The 22,264-nt window shown below is 32.4% G+C and overlaps 6 protein-coding genes across 15 annotated transcripts; 4 read left to right on the forward strand and 2 right to left on the reverse strand.

Moving 5' to 3' along the window:
- Positions 1–353: 353 nt before the first annotated feature.
- LOC109863659 (protein Spindly-like) lies at positions 354–2,503 on the forward strand. The gene is made up of 6 exons (XM_020444043.1): positions 354–866; positions 968–1,262; positions 1,324–1,444; positions 1,514–1,823; positions 1,920–2,076; positions 2,141–2,503. Exons 1-6 carry the CDS (start codon positions 595–597, stop codon positions 2,501–2,503), a joined length of 1,518 nt encoding a protein of 505 aa, XP_020299632.1. The 5' UTR covers positions 354–594.
- Positions 2,504–3,411: 908 nt separating this feature from the next.
- LOC109863564 (E3 ubiquitin-protein ligase RNF8-like) lies at positions 3,412–5,179 on the forward strand. The gene is made up of 4 exons (XM_020443835.1): positions 3,412–3,522; positions 3,621–4,476; positions 4,556–4,990; positions 5,112–5,179. The coding sequence occupies exons 1-4, from the start codon at positions 3,421–3,423 to the stop codon at positions 5,156–5,158; spliced, it is 1,440 nt and encodes a 479-aa protein (XP_020299424.1). The 5' UTR covers positions 3,412–3,420; the 3' UTR covers positions 5,159–5,179.
- Positions 5,180–5,610: 431 nt separating this feature from the next.
- On the forward strand, positions 5,611–6,976 carry LOC109863601. Of its 2 annotated transcripts, none has more exons than XM_020443911.1 (3): positions 5,611–5,868; positions 5,950–6,541; positions 6,613–6,976. In XM_020443911.1, the coding sequence occupies exons 1-3, from the start codon at positions 5,738–5,740 to the stop codon at positions 6,928–6,930; spliced, it is 1,041 nt and encodes a 346-aa protein (XP_020299500.1). In that variant the 5' UTR covers positions 5,611–5,737; the 3' UTR covers positions 6,931–6,976. The 2 variants fall into 2 exon arrangements, with proteins under 2 accessions (XP_020299500.1, XP_020299501.1); XM_020443912.1 differs by having other exon boundaries at positions 5,786–5,868; positions 5,973–6,541.
- A 140-nt stretch (positions 6,977–7,116) lies between these two features.
- LOC109863600 (protein ABHD4) lies at positions 7,117–11,064 on the reverse strand. 2 transcript variants are annotated; one of them, XM_020443910.1, is made up of 7 exons: positions 10,618–11,064; positions 9,846–9,922; positions 9,493–9,699; positions 8,821–9,147; positions 8,569–8,686; positions 8,299–8,485; positions 7,117–8,199 (listed from the first exon to the last, which is right to left on the reverse strand). In XM_020443910.1, exons 1-7 carry the CDS (start codon positions 10,650–10,652, stop codon positions 7,984–7,986), a joined length of 1,167 nt encoding a protein of 388 aa, XP_020299499.1. In that variant the 5' UTR covers positions 10,653–11,064; the 3' UTR covers positions 7,117–7,983. The 2 variants fall into 2 exon arrangements, with proteins under 2 accessions (XP_020299499.1, XP_020299498.1); XM_020443909.1 differs by having other exon boundaries at positions 7,118–8,199; positions 9,846–9,925.
- A 164-nt stretch (positions 11,065–11,228) lies between these two features.
- On the reverse strand, positions 11,229–15,199 carry LOC109863447. Of its 2 annotated transcripts, XM_020443723.1 has the most exons (11): positions 15,046–15,199; positions 14,752–14,948; positions 14,289–14,510; positions 13,713–14,206; positions 13,464–13,638; positions 13,040–13,366; positions 12,757–12,962; positions 12,441–12,690; positions 12,050–12,289; positions 11,712–11,963; positions 11,229–11,633 (listed from the first exon to the last, which is right to left on the reverse strand). In XM_020443723.1, the coding sequence occupies exons 2-11, from the start codon at positions 14,851–14,853 to the stop codon at positions 11,406–11,408; spliced, it is 2,496 nt and encodes an 831-aa protein (XP_020299312.1). In that variant the 5' UTR covers positions 14,854–14,948; positions 15,046–15,199; the 3' UTR covers positions 11,229–11,405. The 2 variants fall into 2 exon arrangements, with proteins under 2 accessions (XP_020299312.1, XP_020299307.1); XM_020443718.1 differs by having other exon boundaries at positions 14,752–15,199.
- Positions 15,200–15,385: 186 nt separating this feature from the next.
- LOC109863458 (ras-related protein Rab-5C) lies at positions 15,386–22,212 on the forward strand. Of its 7 annotated transcripts, none has more exons than XM_020443745.1 (6): positions 15,422–15,703; positions 18,356–18,527; positions 18,614–18,765; positions 18,858–19,074; positions 19,487–19,631; positions 21,936–22,212. In XM_020443745.1, exons 2-5 carry the CDS (start codon positions 18,365–18,367, stop codon positions 19,597–19,599), a joined length of 645 nt encoding a protein of 214 aa, XP_020299334.1. In that variant the 5' UTR covers positions 15,422–15,703; positions 18,356–18,364; the 3' UTR covers positions 19,600–19,631; positions 21,936–22,212. The 7 variants fall into 7 exon arrangements, with proteins under 7 accessions (XP_020299337.1, XP_020299334.1, XP_020299329.1 ...); XM_020443729.1 differs by having other exon boundaries at positions 15,423–15,703; positions 19,487–19,611; positions 21,936–22,211; XM_020443748.1 differs by lacking the exon at positions 21,936–22,212 and having other exon boundaries at positions 15,386–15,474; positions 19,487–20,299.
- The last annotated feature ends 52 nt before the right edge of the window (positions 22,213–22,264 follow it).

Genomic DNA, 22,264 nt, shown 5'->3' on the forward strand with positions numbered 1-22,264 from the left:
AAAAAACATATTTGCTGTAATTTGACAAATGATTCGCTTTTGGACAATATAATTAGAAAAACTTACAGTGTGTGACTCGAATGGCGACATGGTATGTTCTGGAACTGATTTGTGATTCAAACTATATCGAAGATCGATACATTATTACGATTCTCGAACCTCATTGGAACTGCCAGCGCACATTCAGTCGATACGTCAACATTAAGTAGTCCAATTGTGGCGGAGCCAATCATCTCGTATGTACATGTTAAGCCGGTATTACACTACAGATTGAGGCTCGATTTATGGTTAGAAATCGACCAATCAGATCGAAGCAGTTCGCTCAATTATTGGTCAACTCGCAATCATCTAACGAGCTAATTCAGTTCGTACCCGTAGTGCAATACGGACTTTAGCGATCTGTTCTCTCGTCAATTTTGATTGGTCAAAACAAAAGTTTATTGCAACCGCCAGTACCGGCCAATTTGAAATGGTAAACATAACCTTGCAAAACTTTGACCTACCTACCAAAAACGTATACGATTATTGAGCATACACGTTAATCTAAGCATAAGAAAAAGAAATCGGAATATCTAAGCTGAAGATACATTAAAAATGAATAAAAAACATCCAGAATTACATGGTGAGAATGTGAATAATACGATGCTCGAGTACAACATGGAAAAAAGTTTTGACGGTCAGGATGATAATAAAAAGCTGAAGTATCAGATTGAAGACTATCGGCAACAATTACATGTTCTACAGCTCAAACTCGAAGCTTGCCAAACGATTGGGGAAGAACTTCAACGTGTCAATGAAGAATTGGAAGAATCGCTTGCGCAATGCAAACAAGAAACAGAGAAAATTCTTCTCAAAAAAGAAAAAGGGTAAGTTTTGTTATTTTTTTTGTGTGATATTCGTTTTATATATTATAAATATCATGTCACTATTGTCATGTTATTAAATCTGTTGTCTTTGTATATTGTAGATATCGAGTAGAAAAAGAAGAATATGAAAAACAGATTGCAGATTTACAAACAAACATTGTAGAAAACAAGCAAGAAATTCTTGAGCTGACTAAAGAACTAAAAAAACACAAAGATCTTATGGCTGAACGATCATATAATCATTTTACTCCTTCAGAAGATGCTTTATCACCATACAAAGAACAAATTGCAGAACTTGCTGTGCTTCTTGAAAAAGAAGAAGAAAAAGAACAGCAATTGGAGGAAAAACTAGCAAATATGGAAACTCATTGTCAAGAGCTCAAAAATATTTTGGAGGTAAAACATAAAATTGTTGAATATATCACTTAAAGCTTATTACAAATGTACTTCCCAATAGATAACAAAAGAACAATTGGCAGAAAAGAATGAAGCATTAGAGAGAACACGAGAGGAATTAGCTGAGAAACGCATGGAATTGGAATTGTTACAAATTACTCCAGCTAGTGATACATGTAAAGGTAAAAACTAATATTTAACTTTTATTATCTGATTGCTCGTAAAATGGTTTCAATTAAAACACTTTTCAGGCAATTCTTTGTTTGCCGAGGTTGAAGATCGTCGGAAATTGTTGTTGGATCAATTGAAAGCACTTCAGAGCAAGAACATTGATATAAAACGAGCGCTAAATACAAAAATAAACGAAGTCAAATTGCTAAGAGCAGAAAAAAATGCTATGATTAGAAAATGGGAAACTGATGCAATCGATACACTCCAGGAAAAATCAGATCTATTGAATAATTATAAAAGTAGAATCGCCGATCTTGAGAATAAATTAAAAGCTGAAAGAAAGAAAACCAATCAAGAGATAGAAATATCATCGACAGATGATAGCTTTAAGTAAGCTAAAGCTCTTATTCTGTACACTCAAACATATTTCTAGTTCAATAATTCAGTTCTTTGTGGACACTCGAAAATATAAATATAAATTTTTAGTTACGCTCAGTCGTTATTAGTCGCAAAGAAAAAAGATCTTGAACAGTTGAACAAAATGGTTGAGAAACAGGCTATGCAGATGTTAGCGCAGGAAGAAGCAAACCATCATATTTCGATACAGCTTCGATATTGGCGATCTAAAGCGATGTCCTTAGAGGCAAGTATTTGAAGAACTTTAGAAAGAAGTAACAATTTAAAAAATAAGTTTTTGTACTTTACAGGCTCAACTCATGACTATAAAGACGCAACTAAAAACAGATGATAAGACAGATAATAAAATGCTGCTGGAAGCTATTGAAAATTGTACAATTTCTAGTAACACAGATTTTGAAAAGTTGTGCGGTGATTTCGAATCAACAGTACCTGATACTCAGCTCACATCGAACAATAATGTACCTCATCAAAATCCATCGAATACATCAGAAAAATCATTTGTAGATGCATGTGTGGATGAACAGCAGAAAGAAATTGGTGAAAAAGTCGTACGGTTCGCCGTGGATACTAAAGATACAGAGAAAAAACCTTTGAAAAAACAACCAAAAACACAAGATTATGCTGTTATAACAATCACGAATGATTTCTGATTATGATAATTGTTTTTTTATTGTAATATTTTATAAAATTAAATTTAAAAATATTATTCTTTATATTTAAGAATAAAATCTATTTTTTACATGTTTTGTATATGAAAAAATAAAGCTATTATAAAAACAAAAATGAGTTTTCAATTTTTTATTGTGTTTATATATTTTTTATGTTTTTTTTTCTTTCGACATACATAGAATTTTCCGATAGAAGTTGTTTGTTTGATTTTTGATGGTGCTTACAGCAACGACTTTTAATTGGCTATTCTCATAGTTCTCTTGTAAACTCTATCCAATAACCAATCAACTTAAAGTCTCGTACGATAAAAACTTAGCAGCGTATTTGCAGTCTACAAAGTTTTTATACTCATTGGTACGCATTGATGTTTGCAAAATTTTCAAACGTTTCTCCTGAATTTGTAAGATCAATTTTTAATAACAATATCGCAAAATAAATTTTTATCTCTATTTAACTATATAGCGTAATATACTATGTAATTCACGTAGAAGGAGAAGAATAAAAAGCTTTTTATTACGCGTTATTTAATCTCGATAGTTTTACGTTTTTATCTGAAAGTAAAAGACAAAAAAGTGTGACAAAGACGTTTTGTCATGTCTATTCTTTATAATTTTGGCACAATATAGTATGTAAAATTAAAAATCCTTGGTGTTGCATCAGCCGTACCGGTTGAATGTGCGTAGTTACGCTTAGATATTTTTGGACAATTTACGGTGTTTTTACACCGACTTCTTCAGTTTATCAGTGTTTTAACGAACATACAACTCCGTGGCTTGTACCCAAACCACGGTTTAGGACTTGTGTTACGATTCCTATAGACTTAGAATGGCGTATGGACTATCTTGAAACGGTCCTTTGAGCCATATATGCACCAAACCAAACCATGTAAAATTAAACAATGGAATCTTTGAAAAGAGAATCTGATGAAGAGCTGAAAATATACGAACCGGTTCTAGTTGGAATCAATAATGAAGATTCTATACGTATTGATAAAGATGAGGTGAGGAATGTTTTGTATCACGGTCTGATAATATATGTATATATATATATATTTTTCTATTAGTTTATAACCGTTTTTATTTTTCTATTCGTAAACAGTTCAAAATCGGTCGTGCAAGAGATAATGATGAAATTATACTAGATGTTACAATATCTAGAAGACACTGTATCTTCAAATGCGAAGGTTATAATGAATGGACAATTAAAGATTTAAGCTCTTCTGCAACATTTGTTAATGATGTTGTCATTCCTTCTGGAGTAACATATAAAGTTAACCCTGGTGATATTATACAATTCAGTCCTAATGAGACTTTTAGATATCATTTCACACTTGCTCAGAAGGAACATTATATTAAGAAACCTCGTATAGATGAAAAAATACTTGACACTGTTCTTAGCAAGCAGAAAACATTTTCAGAGTTCCAAGAATGCCAAAGAAAGGAACTCAGAGGTCAGCTTGAAATCAAACAGAAGGAGCAAGAAGAATTAAAACATCAATTAGAAGATCTACTGTCGCAACAAACTGTTGCTAATGACGATAGAGAAAATTTGCTGCAGCAAATTGAGACATTAGAGAGCAAAATAAAAACAGGTAATGCTCAAGAACAACATTTGCAGAATAAGTATTCTGAGTTGTTGGAAAAATTGGAAAATGAAAGGCTTCAATTTGAGACAAGATTAAATGATGAGAAGCAAAAGTGGCAAGAAGCATTAAATATGAGTAAACAAGAAAAAGAAATGTTAGAAGTAAACATGAGAGAAAAAATGGAAAAATGGAGGGAAGAGCAACAAGCAGAATGGAAAAGTATGATGGAGAATAAGATGAAAGAAGAAAAAAATATTCAGGCCCAATTATTGAATGAGAAGAATATGTTAGAAGAGAAATTAAAAGAAACTGAAAGAGCTTTGAAAGAACAAGAAGCAAAAGCAGAAACTTCACAGGCAGCTTTGAACAGTATGTTTCTTTGTTTTTAAACTTTTAAATTAAATATTTAATCGTAATTTTTAATAAGTTTCTTCTTCATCTTTTTCAGTAAATTCAACATCTGCTGAAGTTGCTGCTGCAGGAAACAACTGTATACTTGTAGAATTTGTCAATATTGACCCATCATCAGATCTACAAGTAATAGATACAATAGATTTGACTGAATTCAGTCAGGATACAAATATGGAAAGTAAAATGAAAGAAAACGTTCTTGAGAAAGTTAGCGGCATTATGGACGACCAGTTGACATGTAGCATATGTTCAGAGTTATTTGTAAAAGCGTCAACGTTAAATTGTACTCATACATTCTGTCGCCACTGCATAAGCCAATGGTACAAAAAGCGCAGAGATTGTCCAGTTTGTAGAAAACCGATAATATCAATGAATACGTCATTAGCTTTAGATAATTTTATTGAAAGTATGATAGAGAACTTGCCTACCGACCTAAAAAACAGAAGAAAAGAACTTGTACAAGAAAGAAAAGGTAAAAACACAATTGTAGCTTTTTTACAGTATAAATATTAGTATATTACAATAATTCTGTAATTCTAGTTTATATGTCTAATCTGTGTAGTTTTCTAATCTACTATTGTATTATTTTCTAGCGTTGGAAACGAACAAACCGTTATTCACGTACAAGAGACGTTATTAAAGTGCAACGATCTCGAGAAGAGAAAAAAAGAATAGTATTTTATTATAATATATACGTTCGCGTTAAAGTCACACAAAAATATTTGATTTGTTAATATATAATAATTAACATATTCTATATATCATATGGATGTATATATATATGTATGATACACTCTTTTTTTCAAAACTCATATATTGAACTATTCGAAGTTTTATTTTTATATGGAATCTTATAGAATTTTTGTTCACTTTTTTACTTTGCACTTCTCGTTACAAAATAATAATAAGATATATAATTGTATAAGTAATAAAGTTTCTTTTAATAAATTATTACCTAGTTTTTTCTTAGACATGATATAAATAAAAAAAACAAAGAGATACTTTTCTACTAAAGTTATTCATAACTTGATATCACGAACTCTTGTGCTTCCCCCTACATTCGTAAATTGATCCTGCATGCGCAAAAGGAATATAACCTAAAACGCATGTCAAGCAAGAATGATTGATGATCAGTTCACCAATGGATCAGTTGTTGATTATCACTGATTATTGTTTACACGACTATTGAAGACTACAAGATATTGTTGTGACAATCAAAATGCAGAGTGCATCTCATCGTATTACTTATTTTCAGATATACAGATATATTAGTTCATCTAATACATATTTGAATCTTTCTAGAGAAACTAGATTTATGAAAAAACTACTGAAGGGTAACAAGTCGAAAAGGTTAAGCACAGGTTTATTGTAATAAGTAAATATTTGCTTATATTATAATTTTTTGTTGAATGTTAGTTTTTTGCATTCCAGGAAATGGTACTATTCGAATGCAGATTTAGGCAGTATCAAAAATACAAATGCGACCAATAAAGCGCTCTCTATGCACACAGTACGCAGAATGACCATTCGGGATAAACTTTTTATGAAGCATATAACAGACTTGATATCAATGGGAGAAATATCTGATGTCTTAAACAAAGACATAGAAGTTACTCATGTAAAAATAACAGCAGACTTTAAATATATAAATGTGTATTGGATACCTATCGAAGAATTTGCTCCCAGTGAAAAAACATTGCAAAAATGTGCCAATATTATTCGCCACAAACTTTCTGAGCTTCGTGTCATTGGAGTAATACCACCTATCCAATTTGTTAGAAATTTACAGTATTCAATAATGGAACAAGTAGAGGAAAAATTGAAAACACTAACTTTAGAACAAGAAAATGACCCTTTGTCATGTTCCGAACTGTCACAATTGTTTTCCTCAGATGCAGATGATCAAGCTTTACATGAAGAAGCAAATCTAAATTATCATTTTGATGTAGATAAATCTGATACAGCATTACCTGTAATGAGACATGATGTTTTAGGATTGGATCATTATAAAATAATGTCAAGGGTAATTTTTTGAATTTTTATTCCATTTGTTTTTTAAGATAAAGATAAAAACTGTTCTGTTAATACTTTCAGATTACTACTTCGTTATCTAAATCAAAAAAAGCTGTACAGAGACGAATGTTAGATATAAATATTACTAGTGCAGATAATAGCTCTTGCGATATTTCAAGTTTCAGAGTTCCCAATATCTTAACAAAGCAAGAGCAACAAGAAATGTTCTCTGAATTTCTGAGAAAAAAAAGAATAGAAGAAAAACACAGAAATCGTGCAAAACGTGTAGAAGAACAGAAATTACTATATAATTATGAAGAAACAGAACCTGAGTATGAGGAAGATTATGAGGAAGATTATAAGGAAGATTATAAAGAAGATTACAATAGTGATGTATAATGTAGCAAATTTACGCCACAAGGTACATACAATGTAATCATAAAACTTGATTTTTATTCTTTCTTTCTGAACAATTTTATTTACGTAAACAATACTACCATTTCATACATTTGTCTGGATTTTCTATTTGTACAATAAATAACTTATTAATGATAATTAATATATTGTACAATAACAATAAATTATGTTGTACATATAAAAACAAAAAAAAGAATTCTTGCTACTTTGTGCAAGTTTGAGATAATTAATAAGAATTAATAAGAACAGCAAGATTGGTTAATTAGCTCGATAACTATTAGAGATATAATCTGTTCAAAACTTAAAATTGTACGTAATGTGTCATTACTTTATATTTTATACAAGCTGTGTGTGTGCTTCCAATTTTCATACCTATAAATTTGTCTATAATACATAACTTTTTAATTAAGTTAAATTTTTAATCACGTATTAAGATTCCTTAATGATCTCGCAGCCAGTTTAGGTTTTGACTGCGGGAACTGGTGCGACAATCTTAGGCGTGTATTTTTTCTCGGTTTTGATATCAAAATCTAAAATTATTTCGGGATTACCAAAGATTCTTAACACATTGCCGATAAATGCGGCAAACGCATATTTGATAACGAGAATTCTCGTTTCTCATCGACAATATGTTAAGATATGAATCTTACTTGTAAAGATCATTTATTATTTTTTTTAGTAGTTTCCGCGATTTGCGGAATGCGCTATCATGATAATTTTCAAGATTAAACGCGAAATACCCTGCGATTTTTTAAATATTTAGAATATCACATAAAACTCGCGCGTATTAGTTTAACATTTATTTTTTTAATATTGTGATATAAATCGCATAACGTATTGCTATGTTACAACATGAAAAAAATTTAAATATTAATATTCTTTACACGCTTATATCTTTGTACACAAAATCTAGTATATTACACTATATTTTTACCACATGATTCTTTGTACCGAATCAATAAAACTGGAATGTCCTGTTCCTCGAGAATATTTCATTTTAAATTTTAACTTGCGACCATTTTGACATTTCCAGTCTTATTCTTTCGACTTTTGTTCTTTAAGCGAAGATTCTTGTTCTTTGTTCGGTAAAGTTACATCTATTTCTACATCACTTACGGGTTTATTGTACAAACGTAAGTTTGATGAAGTTAAATGAGGTATCGAGTCACTTAAAGCACATGCTTCCAGCACATATTTATTAAAAATATCACTTTTGTCTGCATAAACGTGATGCCCGGCTCCAGAAATCACCTGCAAAATAACTTATCTTTTTGTAACTTGTCTTGTTTTTTAATTATAAGAAGTTAATTTGTTTTGTGTATATTGTGTTCACACGTTAATTATCTGTACCTGAACATTAACATAAGATGAAGATCGAGATTGTCTTATCGTCTCACCGGCTGAATTATCGACCCATGATCTACTCCCATACAACAACGTAATAGGTATCTCATTGCTTAATTTGTCCATTCGTTTAACAATAGGATTTTTTGCCCAGCCAAAACCATGCATCATCGCGTGAAACGCACTCTCACCTCTTTTAATCAAATGTATAAATTAAGCATTTAAATTTATGTTTTTATTCTTACGTTGTAAGAAATAATTAACTTAAAAACTTACGATGGCGTCTGTACATTGCACTGATGTATATATTGCGAAATTATTGCAGTATCGTCTTTCAACACAGGAGTAAATTTTTTCACTATATCGGGTCTTGTCTTCTCAATGAGCCACTGTCCTAAAAAAAATAAATAAAATAATTTAATATAATTTGCAATATAAATACTCTTATTTACTTATTTAATAAATATAAATTGTGGACTCCAATTAAATAAAAATACGAAACAAATGTATCGATAAAAGGATACTCACCAAATGGTCCTGCAACTCTGACTGCCCATAACGGATTCAAAGGCTGCACTGCAAACGCTATAGCCTTAACCCAAAATGGTACGTGTGCTCTTGCAGCAGTATCAGGTTTCTCAGGAAAACCCCATGGATCAGCTAGTATAAGATGTTTTACTCTCTCTGGATATCGCATCGCGTAAGATGCCGCGAGAAAACCGCCCATTGAGTGGCCCAGTAACACAAACTTTTCCAGTTGCATTTCTCGTCTCCATTCTTCCACAGAACGCACCAACTGCTCCTCAGCTTTTTGTGCTTCGTTACTAAAAACAGGTCTACTACTCCTACCAAATCCTATTAATAAATAAAAGTAATTCTTAAATATTTATGTGCACACACAAACACATGCACGCTGGTCAAAAATACATACGTTGAAGTAAAGGGATATAATTACATTTAAAAGATAAAAAGATAGGGAAAACAGCAGAGATACATAGATATACAAACAATGTATATATATTCATTTGCAATTACAAAGTTCGCATAACACTTAGTCATAGAGATATGAATCATGTTTGTCAAGTGGATTTTACAGAACAGAACAAATGAAAATATCAGAGAAATATTATAGAACACTCTCTTAAATTAAAATACTTTCTTCAAAAATTAAAAAATTTTAATAATTAAAACTTTACTTACCTAACAAGTCTATGGCGTATACTGGTCTCTGAGATGCAAGCGCATCTAGATTTAAACACCATAATGCTACACCAGCTCCTAAGCCATGTAATAAAACAATAGGAGTCTTTGGCGATTCTTCATTTAACGAAATAGTCCAGATTTTATCGGCTGGTCCCACTACTGGCCCAATATCCACATACCATCCTCTATATGCAGTTTTTAAACCTATAGCAGATTATTTTTAATATGAATACAAGACTTTATATCAATCTAAATTAAAAATAATTCTAACAAAAGAAAATAAAAAGAGTAAACAGCTAAACTAATAAAAATAAATCTCAGTTTGACACTTATTTTTTTATTTTACTTACATGACAAAATTTTCTTTTCTGCAGCACGTAACATGGTTGAAGACGACCCAGACCAGCTAAACCATCCCCAAACCCAGCTGCTATTTTGGTAATTCAAAAGAACTTTATGTTTTTTTGTATATTCACAGATGTCACGGAGGATATGTTCACAGAAAGAATGGTAGGACTTTATTTACAGTAGTAGTTTGTGTGTGAATATATATATATATATATATATATATATAATTAAAAACTTTAAATTGATCACACATCGATATCCCCAAATCATACATTATAATGCATCAGCATGAATAAATGCTAAATGTGTATTAATAGCTGTTATATCATAGACTTAAATTATTACGTTCCTACTCACGCACATTTATCTATGATTGCATTATTTATAGCCACGTGGTTGCAAGAAGTTAGACAGCAAAATGGCCTTGAACGATAGATTACCTAGTAACTTAAATCTTCTAATTCGTCATAATTTTTAACACTATGTATTAAGAAGTTTGTGTATATTTCTTATCAACGTTTAAATCATCGTCTCTTCCTTGTGTTACACTGTATTGCATATAAAACCTATCTTATATAAAATAGTATCGTATAGAAAAAAGACAAGAGACTTCTTGCATGATACGCAAAATGATTCTTGTCGCCAAAATGACGTAATATCACGATGACAGTGCGGTAGTCGCATTTAAAATTACACATAATTGACACATACACAGATCAATGAACGGATTTTTCGCGAATCTTCTCAATGGTCAATTAATTTTCCAATTCTTACCTTCTCGCCTGAACGATTTCATGATCCGCCATCATCTCAGCACAAAGACGATGGTGGACTCTACAGCTGTTCCGCCGTCAATGGTTCTCTGTTTGTCGCAACAACGCGGAAATACGCTCATATAGCTCGACACGCGATAGATATAGGCATGTACTACAATGCTATTATCTTGCGTAAGCTTGTTGAATGTATGTACATAATACATACGCATACATTATACTTTTCAAGTGGTCGGTGATAGATAGTGGTGGAATACCGTGTGGGAAAGGAATCAGCTGATATTGAATCAGGACAAACCACAACATCTATGTACTAAACTGCTTATTTGTACCTTTAACTTGTTCCCAAAGTATAAACTATGAAACTTGCGCATGCGCGATCCGAAGGTCTATCGGAAGAAGCTACATACATACATATATAAATGATGTAAATCATAACACATGATGTAAATCATAATATTGTGTCAACATTGCAAGACATGATCACGTTCCACAATAATTAAGTGTATAATAAAAAATTTATTATATAATTTTTATATATTTATAAATTTTTTAATTATATATAATTTATTTTTTAAAACAGATTTTGATGTTAAAATATACATTATGGCATTCATATACATAATGAAATTTATTATGGTAAAAAAATATTAAAATGTCTCTCTATTTTATATTAATACAAACTCTCCGACAACAAACTCTAGGTCAGTGTTTTTACTTAATTATCTTATCAAAGAGTTTCCATCAGAGTCTGTCAAAGAACTAAAGGATCTTAAAATAAAATAGATGCTAACTTGAATTTAAATCGTCTTTGTTTTTAGCAGTGAGTTCAAAGATCATATCTCGCATGCGACTTAATTCTGTTAATTCTAATTTCATTCTTTGAATATTTCCGTCTTTTTCCGCTATGGTTTGTTGATATGTCTGCAGCATTTGTGTCATTTGTTGAATTTCTTGATTTAATGCAGATATATCGTTTTGATATGTTACTATTTCTACACTCTTGTTCTCTATAATCTATAACATACAAAAAAAATATTTGCGTAAAACAGTTTTCATCTAATATGTAAAAAATGTGTAATACCAAAATTATACCTGTTCCTTCTTGCTAAGAGTATCTTTCATTTTTTGTAAGAGTTTACTTAATTCGTGATTCTTATTGGTCATATCTACAACCTTCGCATCGGCAGTTAAACGTTCATTATCTAACTCCTGGACTTTCTTACTCAATATATCATTCTTATTATTACTGGCTTCTAATTCTTGTGTACATTGCATCAGTTTCTCATTCAGATTTTCTAACGTTGTCGATTTTTCTATTACAATTTTTCTCAAGGACTCATTTTCCTTAAAGTAAAAGGTAAATGCAACCCAAATATATAAAAACTGCTTTTATAATATTATAATTGCATAATCACATAATAAATATCAACCTGTTTTTTCATAAGAAGCGCTTTCTTAGATTTTTCTTCTATCTCATTAAGTTTTTCCATTAATGTAGATTTTTCAGCTCTTGTTCCTTCCAAACACTGTTGAGTATCAAACAATAATTGATGTAATCTACCAGACTCAGCTACTACTTGTGCTAATCTATGTTGAAGACTAGTAGCATGATTATTCGCTGCTTCTAAACTTGATTGCATTGCTCTTTCGGAATGTCTCATTGCTGCTAACTGTAATAAAGATAATTGAGACACATGATTATGTCGCGCGAACTAATTACATATATACATATGTATGTGTGCAAGCGCGCGTGTGCACGCGCATGTGTAAATATATAAAAAAAAAAAAAACAAAAACAAAAACAAATACATAAACGTGTACCTTATATTCGTATAATTCCATTACTGCGGATGTCGGAAGATCACTTATTTGATTGGATTCAAAAGCTGATTGAAGTTTAGCTAAAAATATATCGAGACGTTCTTCTTGTACAGCTGAAAATAATGGCGCCATTTCGTGTCCATTATAATTTAACGATGTTTTATTTGCGATTTCCAACACATTGCTATTAGTACTCTGAACTAATACCAACGGTTCCAACTCCTTCATGCACGATGCCACCGCGAAAACACTAGAAATAAAAATATAATAATTCTGTATATTTTGAATTCAAATTACACCAAGTAAAACAAATTACCAATCCTGCGGAAATCCAACCGACGATGTCAATTGCAAGACTTTTTGTTTTACTTCCCCATCACCGGTAAATAATGCCAACGCCATTATTATTTGCACTTGTTTCTTGCTAAGCAATTCAGAATACAATGTCAGCCAGTTAGAATGGTTCGCCGCCAAATCTGCTGTCAAAGCTAATGCATGAATGTACAGATTGGTAGACACGTTCTGCAAAATTAAAAATCTAATGTCAATATGATTCTAATTTGTTTTGATATATGTTATATAATACAAAGTAATAATACTTGAATAAAATTCCCGATCCAATCTCCAGCGGCAGAGAACTCGTTATCTAACAAATGACTAAACAATTTACGCATCGCATGTTCATTGAAAGATTGCATAATCTTTTTTTTAAGTGCCGGAGTTTTGATCATTTCTTGAAACAGTTGCATCAATTCAGCTTGTCTCATTTCCGTTTCTGCAGTTTGATTCTCATTACCGTCGTTTTCTGGATTTGTTATGAGCATAAGGACAGATGGATCTATCTCCATTAAAACTTCGACGGAAGTTTTAGTACGACGAGAGTCGATTATCACGGTTCGTATGAGCGTTAAAGCTTTAGAGCACACCTATATATTTTCCGAGAGAAATTTCTATTAAAACATATTAATTCATTATTGAAATTTAAATGTTAATCATGTAATATGTATAATAGAAATCGCATACTTGTTCCACGGGCACCCATGTCATAGCTGATTTTATACAAGCAGGATACAGAGGTGTTAAGGCAGCTACTTTCAGCTTCACCAACGATAATAAGAATTCCATCATCAGAGCAACGCATTCCGGGTCTGTATTTTCTTCCAAAGTTGCTAATATATTTTGCACGTCATTGCCATAACTAATACATCCCCCCAAAACATAATATCCTTATGCATTATTATGTAACACAATAAATCAATTGAATAGACTTACTTTGAATATGTAAGCAGCACATTTCGAGAATGTTCGTTTTGTCCAACATCGTTGAAAAAATCAATAATATGTCTTAATAATAAAACATCTTTTTGTATCATTGCTGTTTTGAGATTTGTAAAAGTTAATGATGCAAAATCCATGATATATTTCTCGGAAATGTTTGTATTTGTGGGCTCCAATATAATCAATAGCTTGCAACATTGTACACTAGTACTGACATGATCTTGGAGTTTTAACAATGTTCTAATAAATGCTTTAGTATTGATGGTTCGCATCAAAGTGTAGACTGCTGGAAGATTTTTGTAACACAGATTTACCAGCACTCCCAAGGATAGGGCAATAATTTCTTCTTCTTTTGCTTGAACCACCCACTGAGTCAATGTAGAAATTAAATATGGAAGATGAGCTTCTTGCCATGATATCTTAATTCCATATGTTAATTCTTGCAATAATTTTAATACTCTTATTCTTTTCTCACTTGTCAGATTTGCCTAAATGTAATCAATCAAAAAGGAATAAATATAACAGTATGTGACACACACACGCACAACAGTATATTAGAATTTTCCATACCTCTAGTAATCTTGCCAATAAAGGTGCAAATTTGTATGTGTGAATCAGTGATTGTCTAGAGGAAATATTCCGGCAAGCATTTTGTAAAACATCCACAGCACTCCAGATCAAGGTGGATCGTGATCCAAAGGAATTCATAAGTTCATACAGGCTTACATAGAATTCTGCAGCTATACTAGTACCAGGATCGAATATACTCAGATCTAATGATGCACTTATCACCTTAAAAACAGTAATGTAACATAAAATAACATATTTTGCAACAGTTTTCTACAAAGTAATTGCAATATGAATCATTAAACAGAGTAGCTCTTACAAAATTTTTCAGAATCAATTCAAAATTATTGGCATTTTTTACATTTTTTTCCGAGAAACAAAATACAACAAAAATCAAAATTGATTCTAAATAATTTCGTAATAGATACCCAGATAAACATAATGTCATTCTCATGTCATATTTTACCCCGAGGCTTCTTTGTATTGCAGATATAGCGTTTTCGTTAGGATGCTTGCTATATTCCGTAGCTGCTGAAATGAATGCTTTCATGTGTTGATACTTCTCCATTGTGTTCGTAATAAATGTTTTCGAAAAAGATTTAAGATCGCTTCAAATCGCTCTACTCGCTTATTAATGCGTCGATATCTTTCGAAAATTTATTACTGAGAATATACAAATAGAAATTACACATGTCCTCAGAGTTTACTTATAACAGAGATTCATTATTCAGCGAAGGTGGTTTGGTATTGGAACAGTTACCGAAATTATTAGATTGAACAGAAATCATAGCACATCAAAGAGCACATTTATGTTGTTGATACGCGCCTTTCTTGGACTCACGAATTCCCAAACAAAGGTTTGAGCCTATTTTTAAACAAACCGACTTGATTCAAATTCAACCAATCGCGCGTACGAATGCGTTCTGAAATTCACTGCTGGAAGCAGTAAATAAATTAGCCGCAATCACAAGCACGCATTAAGCCCGTTCTACATTAAACGTAAGTCGCAGAAGTCGACCGGTCACTGCGAACGTGTGAACTCGACTTAATCCCTACGTATGGCGAGTTCCTATGGGAACAGTTTGTAAGGTGGCTTTAGCTATGTGAAAACACTGCCGCAACTATATAAGCCATCGTGTTCAAACGTGTCCACATTGGTTCCTACTTGTCCGTAGTGGTCGCTTGGTCGGTACGTATAATACGTTCGTGTAAACGCGGAGAGAGATAACCGATTCGAGGAAGATACGTATAGAGTTGGCTGAGACGTGCGAACACGCTGGGATTTCGCGTGCTCGATCCCGTGGACCTGGGAAATCAAACGGTGATCGTTCGCATCGCGTGACCTCCGCAGAAATACGCCGCACAGCTGAACGAACGGACCGAAAAGTGACGCAGCACCGTATGCATCGCGCGTGTCGGTAATCTCTCTCTCTCTCTCTCTCTCTATCTCTCACATACACACTCGCTCACTCACTCTTTTCCCCTCTCTTTCTGTCTGTCTCTCCCTCTCCTAACGGTGTGTCAAAGTTCCGACTGCTCGTTGTCGACGAATCCGTCGTTCGTGTCCGTCGATATAGGTTACCGAAAAGGGAACCCGCGCTGGTGTGTTGTAAAACGACGTTTTTTTTCACGGCTGTTAACATCTCCGGATAGCCATCGCGCAGCTCGTTCTCGCCGTATGCAAACAACAACGAAGCGAGAGCGAGAGGATCATCAAAGTGCGAGTATAATTGTCCGAGAATCGCGGGATTGGTTCGAAGAAGAAGGAACCGAGAGAGAGAAGAGTGCTTCTGAGTTGCGTGCGTGTTTTGTGTACTACTCCTCCTCCGTTCGGGAGCTGTCATAAATGTACACGTTCTACGTAGATTGCGCGATCTATGCTCGGTCAACGGGCCGATCTATCGATGGCAAGTGCTGATCGTGCTTGAACGCTTGCGGCGGTAAATCGTCGACGTTTATTCGTCACATAATCATCATCATCACCACCACCGTCGCGCGGCGTTTTTTACGTTGCGCCCGTGTCGTCGGCGTCGTCGTCATCGTCGACGTCTCCCGAGAAGCCAGCGCGGCGTATCTATCTAAACGGCGAATCTTTCAACAAGAAGCAGGTTAAGCATACTCTCGACTTGATGATTTCTCCATTCTCTCTGGCAGGTGTCCATCTCTCGAGAGCACGCGAGCGAACGAGCGAGCGAGCGAGCGAGTAAATGAGATAAAGAACGGATCGCTAAATTGTAAATCGGTTTATACAACACAAAGAGGAAGATGTTAATAATGTCACATCCAAATAAGAGACGAGAGAGCGAGAGCGCGTGCCGTTCGTACTGACACCAACGCGTTTCTCTCAAAACAGCCGGAAGGTTTGCCCGACGTTTTCGAAGAGTGAACAGATAGTTCGGATGTTGCTGACGTTTCAATGAAAACGGGCGGTGACAAGTGCTCAGGGCTGTAACAATCGTGGCGCATTCGTTCACTCCCTTTATTCATCTCTTTATTCTCCTCTCTCTCTCTCTCTCTCTCTGACTTGTTCGTTTGCTCGTTCTCTCTTTCTTTCCCTGCGATCTTTTTCTGCTATCTCGCATCACCTATCTTTGTCTCTCATTCGCACACATACGATGCAAAAGCGCTTGCGCACGCACACATACACACGTATGCACTGGCTTTCTGGTTTTGTTCCTTTTCTACGTCAACCGATCGTTTTAACGGTTTCTCGTGATTTTTCGATAATGTCCTGTCTGCCCAAGGTCCGAGAGGTGTTGTCGGTTACGTGGATGTAATTCCTTCCGCGAGAGGAAGGTTTTTCTTTCGACTCGCGAGACGAGTCCGTACGACAGTACGTACATAGAACACGCGAGCGCGCTCTCATCGGCTCTTCCCACGAGTGGTACATACACGAATCTCGTGATTTGTCGTAAAAAAAACGTCGAACTTGGTGCATCGCTCCTGTTCGTGACAGCTGCTCCTGTGCTCGCTCTTTTTTGTTCGAGTCGTCTCCCGAACTTTTACGAAAAGAAAGTAATGCGGAAAGACGTATTTGACGACGTTAGCGCGGAGACTAATTGGATAATGTGATTAACAGTGCCGGATCTTAATGGGCTAAAAGAGAGCCGATAGTTGTTTTCCAAATAAGTTAAGCTACCTTTGACTTTTATTGCGGTGCTTGTAAGTAATCATTGGTTTCTTACAATATCAGATTCATCGTGTCAGTTGAGAAAGTCGATCACACCAGCATCGAGATTAGTCGAAGACTCAACACCGTTCATCATATTTTACTTTGAGAGATCACGTCTTTTTCTATTTCTCACGCATAATATTTCCTACTTCAAGAATTTCTTTCTTTTTTATTTTGATACCACTCCGTCCGTCATTCTCTCTACAATCTTTGTTTTTCGGGACAGTCTTATCTTGTCACTTGCCGAGAGTGTGCATTCGTGTTTTCTTAATAAAATTTATCTTTCGGAATGAGATGAAAAATGTCTTCTCTTAAAGAATTCTCTGCTCGTTGTACGTTTTTGTAATCTTTTTTTTTTATTTTTACATATGGTCACTTTAATTGCATTAATTTTTGTTTTTTTTCGTATCTTGAGCTACAATTTTTTAATTGGACAATTTTTATGAACACGTATGTGTGTAAACTTTGTGCGATCTAAGAAATTACATTTAGTAATTAAGCGCATACGTGTAAAATGTCTTATCTGTCACACACATGATTTCAGTATAAATAGTCATTTATCTGTTGAATTAAGCTCTAATGAGCAAAGCGACACTTGTAAACTAAGATCGTACCAGAATAATATCTTACATAAGAAATTTTCATTTATTTTTGTTAAATACCTGTGTGAAATAATTGTTGCTAGACTGTGTATATATATATATATATCAATGTATATTACTTTTAATTTTTTTGTAATTTTCTTAAATATAATAAATAATTAATTTAATATAATAATAATAAAGACGCAATCAACAATAATATAATAACCACAACGATACACAAATAAGTAATAGTAGTAATGAGTCAGTTCATAAAGTTGTTAGATTGGTCAAAGAACGATTTGTTTTCTTTATAGGAACTGATCATGGCGAATCGGGGTACGGCTCAAAGGCCAAATGGATCAACGCAAGGAAAAATTTGTCAGTTTAAACTAGTTTTACTTGGTGAATCGGCAGTTGGAAAGTCAAGCCTTGTTTTAAGGTTTGTCAAAGGACAGTTTCACGAATATCAAGAGAGTACAATTGGCGGTAAGAATATATACTATTGTACATGATTGTTCATTTTTACTTTTTTATTTAATACTTGTTATTATCATGATAAATATTATTTCCAGCTGCATTTTTAACACAAACTGTATGCTTGGATGACACAACGGTAAAATTTGAAATTTGGGATACTGCAGGGCAAGAGCGTTATCATAGTCTTGCGCCCATGTATTATCGTGGTGCACAGGCAGCCATTGTTGTATACGATATAACAAATCAGGTATATAGTGTTTTATTGAGATTTTTTTAACCAAGAGGAACAGGAGAAGATAATCCAAAACTATATAAATCTCTTGTATGTTATGTTTCTAGGATACTTTCTCACGTGCCCAAACATGGGTAAAGGAATTGCAACGTCAGGCGAGTCCAAGTATAGTAATAGCATTAGCTGGAAATAAGGCAGATTTGGCAAATAAAAGAGTGGTCGAATATGATGAAGCTCAAACGTATGCAGATGAAAATGGCCTTCTTTTCATGGAAACATCAGCTAAAACAGCAATGAACGTTAACGACATATTTCTTGCAATTGGTGAGTTGCTGTTATATTCTGTCAACGTTACTATGTCATGTCTTATCGTATCTGTAAAGCAATTAAAAATTACTTAATTTGAAAGAAATTAATATGTTTAAGTTAAATCAATATTAATACGCGTACAATTGTTCTGAACAGTTTAAAATGATATTTGTACCATATTTACCAGTTTATATTGATAACATGTACATACAACCAATCAGAAATATTATTCCATCTTGTATTACATGTTATCACTATAATACAAAATGTGTGGTAACAGTACTTTTATATTAGCTGATTGTGCATTCTGTTGAGCAATAGAAGCATTTTTTTGAAAAAGCGGGCGAAGTATTTGCAATGTTAACCAACATTTTTAGTGTAATTGAGTACATAATTGTGATTATATATTTTTATTCTCTTTTTACAGCTAAAAAGCTTCCAAAAAATGAACAGTCAGGAAGCGCAAGTACAAGCGGTCAAGGTCGTCGACTAGTCGAATCAGATGGACAAAAGGCAGCAACCGGCAATTGCTGCAAGTGATTATCTAAATCCGTATGTGTCTCACAATATTCGTATGTCTATTTTTACATTATTTGAATACATGCTGTCTTTAAAATATTAATCGAATTAACGAGAGATATTATTTCACTAATGAAAAGTCAGAAACATTTGATACGCCTAATGAGAATACATTACAAATCAAACACACGTTCAGTGTAACAACATTGTTCACATATTTTTATAACACTACTAGAATATATAGTGAAACAAAAACGCGATCAAAAAACAAACGGAGAAATATCATTTTGATATGTCATAGAATAGATAATTGCACTTTAAAATGCTTTTAGCAGATTCTTTTCTTTGTATCATGATTTGGGAATATATTTCGAGTAGTAGTTTTTGCAGTTTATATCATAGAATATATTATATATTTCTTGTTATGTTTAACATTTTTTATATTCTCAACTTTTACTTTCTGTTTCATCTGTTTATATTTATTGGAACAATGTAAACAGAAAAGTGGATAAGAAGACAAAATATTGCGGATTATGTGAAAATAAGAATTCATTAATATAGTATCAATATTAGCTTGTAATTGGTTTTGCACGAGCAAAAAAGTGAACAATGAGATGTGTTGACATGCAATAATAACGAAAACAAATATCAGATTTATCATCTACACAAATAAATGTAATTTATAAATATTACTAAATAATTATCAACAATATCTCTCTGAGACACTACTGGTTTATTTCTTACAATTATATACATATATATATACAATATATATATATATATATGAAAAGTGTTTTACACACAAAATGTGTATGTGGAAAAAAAATAGTTTTAAATTTAATAATGTTTCCATCATATAAAAAATACATATATTTTTAATGTAAAACTATATAATTATTTATTAATGAACTTTTTTTATATAGCATTATTGCAATATATATCTCTGTTCAAATTATTCATTATACAAATATTTGTTATAGTGATTTCATGCAATTGAAACAATTATTGAATTGAAATCTGTTGCAAGATTATATTCCATTATATACATATACATAGTTTGAATATTTTTATGTGCTGTTGCTAATAATCTTGTAATTTCTTAGATATCAAACTTATTAAATTTAAATAACATTTACATTAAAAGTGACGGTTTTTAAACTATATACTGAATTATTACTTACGCGTGTAACAATTTATAATCCACGTGATACAATGTCTAAAAACATTGTTGTTCTATATTATTTTCCGTGTTTTACTGTAATATTTATTTATCATTAGTTCAGGTCTATTTTATACAAACTTTCCGCGAAAAATAAAAACAATGTTAAGAAGGCATTAGAAATATCTTTATTCATTAGATTGTAGTTGTGTAACACTATATGTTTGTAGATATTAATACACTTGTAAAAGTTTCTTTTTTTCAAGTGAATATTTTTTGACTGATAAAGGTGCTACAAGTACAAGAATATACATGCATAATATTATGAAACAAGATTGCAAAAGTTTCTTGTAATTTACTATACTTTAATGCTCTAATCTCTCCTGTGCAATGACTCGTATCATCGGATTGTATATTCGAAGTATATTATTTTGTAATAATGTTAGACGTGAAACACATTGTTTAAAATTGTTAAAAAAAAAAAAATTCTCAGGGTACAATTTTTCCCTTTAATCTTTGAATATTTGCTGTATTGTAATTATGTTACTCTTATATTTCCGCTATATAAAGTACGATCATCTGAATATGTTCTGTTAAAATCATAGTAGTCCCATTTCTGTATAGAAACATTTCCGAATTCGTCAGTCAAATAAAATGTTTTACAGTAGTTACACGTTTCTTATATACATTGTAAATATTTAACGACTGTAACACATTACGAAATCATATTGTAACTCACATTCTCTCCTTTTCATTTATCATGTAATGGAGAAAAGTTAATCTTTACATGTATATTCATGAGATCGATAATACATTATTTATGCATTTATTCATACATTTATATAATAACTGTTTTATTTTTGTGTTAGAAAAGTTATTTTCAGAGATTTTCTCTTTCTTGATTAAATTAGGTAAGTTGAAAGTAAATTATGTTGTTAATGTTTTGGAAACGAACTTACACTTCATTATATTATATGTTGCCGACATAATTTTTTATTGTTTTGAGTTGGAAACCTGATCAACTACAAACTAAAAATGTAAATATACATTACATATATATATATATATATACACATGTATATGTAAACGTAAACTAACTGTTGCCTTTACTTATTAAATTTGTATTTTTTTATTATAAATATTTGGAATGATATATTGCAGTAGATGTGCTATCTATTATATATATTTCTGATTACAGATATGTACTATATTCCACAAAGATAATTATACCACAACTGTGGTACGATGAATATGAAAGGAAGACACAACGGGAGAAAAACACTATACAGAGTGGGAAGTGAACTGTGCGGGACATTTGCAAACATTTTGCTTGAGTGAATGACTAAGAGCCTGCAACTCAATGTAATCGACGATATATCATCTATTTTGAGTATCAGATCTATTAAAAGGTGGCTCCCATTTGTAATTCTAGTAGTGTAATGGGTGGTGTGTTCGTTATATATAAATATATAAAAATATATATATATATATAAAAATACATTATATATATATCTATATATATATATA

Source organism: Pseudomyrmex gracilis, unplaced genomic scaffold (genome assembly GCF_002006095.1).
Source record: "Pseudomyrmex gracilis isolate BER0280 unplaced genomic scaffold, ASM200609v1 scaffold_11, whole genome shotgun sequence".
In the NCBI taxonomy this organism is placed as follows: domain Eukaryota; kingdom Metazoa; phylum Arthropoda; class Insecta; order Hymenoptera; family Formicidae; genus Pseudomyrmex; species Pseudomyrmex gracilis.

Coding starts and splice junctions, on each gene's coding strand:
- LOC109863659 (XM_020444043.1), top strand. CDS start 595: ATGAATAAAAAACATCCAGAATTACATGGTGAGAATGTGAATAATACG. Junction 867..967: donor CTTCTCAAAAAAGAAAAAGG/GTAAGTTTTGTT, acceptor TGTATATTGTAG/ATATCGAGTAGAAAAAGAAG. Junction 2,077..2,140: donor CTAAAGCGATGTCCTTAGAG/GCAAGTATTTGA, acceptor TGTACTTTACAG/GCTCAACTCATGACTATAAA.
- LOC109863564 (XM_020443835.1), top strand. CDS start 3,421: ATGGAATCTTTGAAAAGAGAATCTGATGAAGAGCTGAAAATATACGAA. Junction 3,523..3,620: donor TACGTATTGATAAAGATGAG/GTGAGGAATGTT, acceptor ATTCGTAAACAG/TTCAAAATCGGTCGTGCAAG. Junction 4,477..4,555: donor TTCACAGGCAGCTTTGAACA/GTATGTTTCTTT, acceptor CATCTTTTTCAG/TAAATTCAACATCTGCTGAA.
- LOC109863601 (XM_020443911.1), top strand. CDS start 5,738: ATGCAGAGTGCATCTCATCGTATTACTTATTTTCAGATATACAGATAT. Junction 5,869..5,949: donor AAGGGTAACAAGTCGAAAAG/GTTAAGCACAGG, acceptor TTTGCATTCCAG/GAAATGGTACTATTCGAATG. Junction 6,542..6,612: donor ATTATAAAATAATGTCAAGG/GTAATTTTTTGA, acceptor TAATACTTTCAG/ATTACTACTTCGTTATCTAA.
- LOC109863600 (XM_020443909.1), bottom strand. CDS start 10,652: ATGATGGCGGATCATGAAATCGTTCAGGCGAGAAG. Junction 9,148..9,492: donor ATACGCCATAGACTTGTTAG/GTAAGTAAAGTT, acceptor ATTTATTAATAG/GATTTGGTAGGAGTAGTAGA. Junction 8,200..8,298: donor CATCTTATGTTAATGTTCAG/GTACAGATAATT, acceptor GTTATTTTGCAG/GTGATTTCTGGAGCCGGGCA.
- LOC109863447 (XM_020443723.1), bottom strand. CDS start 14,853: ATGGAGAAGTATCAACACATGAAAGCATTCATTTCAGCAGCTACGGAA. Junction 14,511..14,751: donor CAATACAAAGAAGCCTCGGG/GTAAAATATGAC, acceptor ACTGTTTTTAAG/GTGATAAGTGCATCATTAGA. Junction 12,963..13,039: donor GGATCGGGAATTTTATTCAA/GTATTATTACTT, acceptor TTAATTTTGCAG/AACGTGTCTACCAATCTGTA.
- LOC109863458 (XM_020443748.1), top strand. CDS start 18,365: ATGGCGAATCGGGGTACGGCTCAAAGGCCAAATGGATCAACGCAAGGA. Junction 18,766..18,857: donor TATACGATATAACAAATCAG/GTATATAGTGTT, acceptor TTATGTTTCTAG/GATACTTTCTCACGTGCCCA. Junction 19,075..19,486: donor CGACATATTTCTTGCAATTG/GTGAGTTGCTGT, acceptor CTCTTTTTACAG/CTAAAAAGCTTCCAAAAAAT.